The 3491-nt window shown below is 36.7% G+C and overlaps 1 protein-coding gene across 5 annotated transcripts in view; it reads left to right on the plus strand.

Moving 5' to 3' along the window:
* Positions 1-3491, plus strand: part of KCNAB1 (potassium voltage-gated channel subfamily A regulatory beta subunit 1) — a 435707-nt gene that overhangs the window by 366207 nt on the left and 66009 nt on the right. For all 5 annotated transcript variants that reach the window (XM_007457647.1, XM_007457650.1, XM_007457648.1 and 2 more), the window contains exon 7: positions 1573-1616. In XM_007457647.1, coding sequence (XP_007457709.1) covers positions 1573-1616 — 44 coding nt within the window. The remainder of the gene's footprint in view (positions 1-1572; positions 1617-3491) is intronic.

Raw genomic sequence — 3491 nt, forward strand, 5'->3', positions numbered from 1 at the left:
AGCAGGACTTAGAAGACTGGCCTCTTTGTCAAACATGTGAGAAAACAGCAAGCTATTCCCTATTCTTTTTCATGGAAATCTCAGCGATCTCCATGGAGTTCTAACAAAAAACAAAGACAAACACAAACAAACAAAACCTTATTTATTTCCCTATAATTCATAAGGAATCGTTAAAGATAAAATTGAAGGGGAATCTTCCAATCAAAATGTATATGTGTATACACACACTCATATTTTAATGCTGATTTTCAGTTTGTTTATGATAAATATGAAGAAAGAAATATGAAACTTAGATTTTTATACCTATTGTAGTCTATATGAAAATAAAGCCGCATGGTGCGTATGAGAAACGTAGGTTTATATCGTGTACACTCTGATTCATGGTGCCATTGCCTGGTGCTATTGTCTATGATTTAGTAGTACTCAAAACCTTGCCTATGATTTAGAAATAAACAGGAAATATGACAGTCTGAAAGAACCATTATGTAGTAGAGTACTACATACAGTATTATCTAATATACTTTTAAAAGGTACAAAATCACCAGAGGCACATGATAAACTACTATGTTTTAAAAGGGGGTTGCTGGGACTTCCCTGGTGGTGCAGTAGTTAAGAATCCACCTGCCAATGCAGGGGACACGGGTTCGATCGCTGGTCTGGGAAGATCCCACATGCCGCGGAGCAACTAAGCCTGTGCGCCGTGCGCCACAACTACTGAGCCTGTGCTCTAGAGCCCGCGAGCCACAACCACTGAAGCCCGCATGCCTAGAGCCCATGCTCCGCAACAAGAGAAGCTACCACAATGAGAAACATGCACTCTGCAACAAAGAGTAGCCCCTGCTCACAACTAGAGAAAGACGGCACGCAGCAATGAAGACCCAACGCAGCCAAAAATAAGATAAATAAATTTTTTAAAAAGGGGGTTGCCAAAGGCATTGGTGTTAAAGAAGTATTTCATCAGTACTTTAAAACTCAAGGACCACACTTCTTTCTAATTGGCTAGAGTCTGAGAATGGTCTGGGCAGGCAAAAGTCCATTAAATATTCATCTTCTTAGGAAACTAATTTAAGGAAGACTCAGTACAACACCTTTTAAAAGAAATAGTTGTTTAATTTCTTTTGAAAGTCAAAAGTCACATTCAGATTTGCTTCCTTTCGCAGAAAAGCCAATGCTCTCAGTAGCCCGACAATCTTATAGTAAGCTCGCAAACTTACGTCAAGCTTTTCTTTTGCTCTGCTTTGTTTGGCTTGGGATTGGTTAAAAACAATGTGGGAAGGTTGAGCCATGTGTCAAGTGTCAAATTATATATGGACAAGGTGTGCACAGCTGAGTTGTTATTTACGTGGTGTGATGACAGTGATGGTTAATTTATCTCCTGGGGTCTCCAAAGAAAAGCCGCTAGGTGTGCTGCCCACCAGCCTTCTCTCCCCAGCCTGCAGTGGTGCAGAATTTGCTAAGAACAGGGAATACCATTAACAATTCAGTCTAGAATGATTATTCTGTCCTTTTGAAGCAGTGATTTTTAAAAAAGCACACCTCCACTCAAAGTCATTTGCTTCTTTTTCTTGTCAGAGCTGAGACGGAAAGAGGGTTGTCAAGAAAACATATTATTGAAGGTGAGTATTGCTTCCATTTTATTTTCTTTTGTGGGCTGCCGATTCAAGAAAGGTATCAACCAAACAAGTTCAAAACACATTGGAAGGGGAAAAAAATTCTCTATAAAAAGAACCACAATCAACCATGTTTCTTCCTGGGGTTGAGTGTGGGGAGTGTAGTGATATAGAGGGGAAAATGAAAACTCAAAAAGACTGGATTCTCTAGAACTCTTCTCTTTTACAGCTATGCTAATGTTAATAAAGCACTTTTGTAAGATTTTTTAAAAACTTTATTGAGATATAATTTATATACCATAAAAGTTTACCCATTTAAAATATACAATTCATTGGTTCTGAGAATAATTACAGAGTGTGCACTCATCATCATGATTTGATTTTAAAACACCTTCATCTCCCCAGAAAGAAACCTTGTACCTACTAAGAGTCACTTCTTATCCCCTCCTTACCCACAGCCCAAGCAACCACTAATTTACTTTTGTCTCATTTCATACACATGAGATCATACAATATGTAATATTTTGTGACTGGCTTCTTTCACTTGGCATAAAGTTCATCCATGTTGTAGCATGTATCAGTACTTCATTCCTTTTTGTTGCCAAATAAAATTCCATTGTGTGAGTATACCACAGTTTGTTTATCCAATCATCAGTCAATGGACATTTGAGTTTTCACTTTTAGACCATCATGAATAATGCTGCTTTGAACATCTGTGTACAAGTTTTTATGTGGACATACGTTAAGACTACTATGCTTTTTTAAAAAGAGCATATATGCATTAAAAAAAACTGGTGGAAAGTTACTACTAGGTAATTGATTCACAGTGCCATTGCTTTTGCAATGGTACTCAAAAATGGTATCATTTAGAAATAAACAAGAAATAATACAGTCTCCAAGATCTATTATGTAGTAGAGTACTGGTACTCTACTGTGAGGATTATGAGAATTGTGAGGAATTTTTTATTTATTTCTTGCTTGTCTATATATTACAAAAATTTTATGCTTCTATATTTTGCAATAAAGGAAAAATGTTAAAAGGGGCTGCCATATGTTTCTAACATCTTTACACTAGTTCATGAACAATTCCATAAAAATTCAAGAGTTTTATAACTTTAGATTCATAATCATTGAGACAAATGATTCTTCTCCATTTTAAAACTAACTTCATTTATGAAATACCAGAGTCACCCAAAACATAAGATGTACTCTAATCCCACTACTTTCAAAATAAATATAGTTAAAGAAGTAAATTCCTCCCTTTGGTCACCTCATCTCATTCCACAGTTTGACAATACAGTACATAGCCTTCCCTACTTTTCCCTGTTCACTGACTTATCTATCTACCTATACACACTTACTTATAAATACAAAAATGTATGTATTAATCACTAACTGGTTTTTAGTATATTTGTAGGCTTCTGGGCTTTGAAATCAGGAAAAACATTGGTTCAATTTCCAACTCTTGTCATTTATGAGCTGGGGGACTTTGTGCAAGTTACTTAACCTCACTCATCCTCATCTCCTGGACTCTGAGATGGGCTAGCAATATCCTACCTCACAAGGTTACTATTCAGGGATTGAACTTAGATTGTTCACATTGAGCACAGTGTCTGTCATATAATAAGCACTTAATAAATGTAATTTTTTCATCATCACCATCATCATCGTTCTTAATAGTGTAACTACCAGTCTTCTTCCTATGGATAAGGACACTAAGTAAGTAATATTCTGAGGCTGCCACAATGAATGACCACATTCTAGCTCTTGAGAAAGCTTGCAAATTCCTTACCCAAACAAAATCCCTCCTCAGGTCATAGTATCCAATTTGACATTGTACAGTCAAACCCAGCCTGCCTCCCCAAACTGTTACCATTCCTG

This window comes from Lipotes vexillifer, unplaced genomic scaffold, assembly GCF_000442215.2.
Source record: "Lipotes vexillifer unplaced genomic scaffold, Lipotes_vexillifer_v1.1 scaffold897, whole genome shotgun sequence".
In the NCBI taxonomy this organism is placed as follows: Eukaryota; Metazoa; Chordata; class Mammalia; order Artiodactyla; family Lipotidae; genus Lipotes; species Lipotes vexillifer.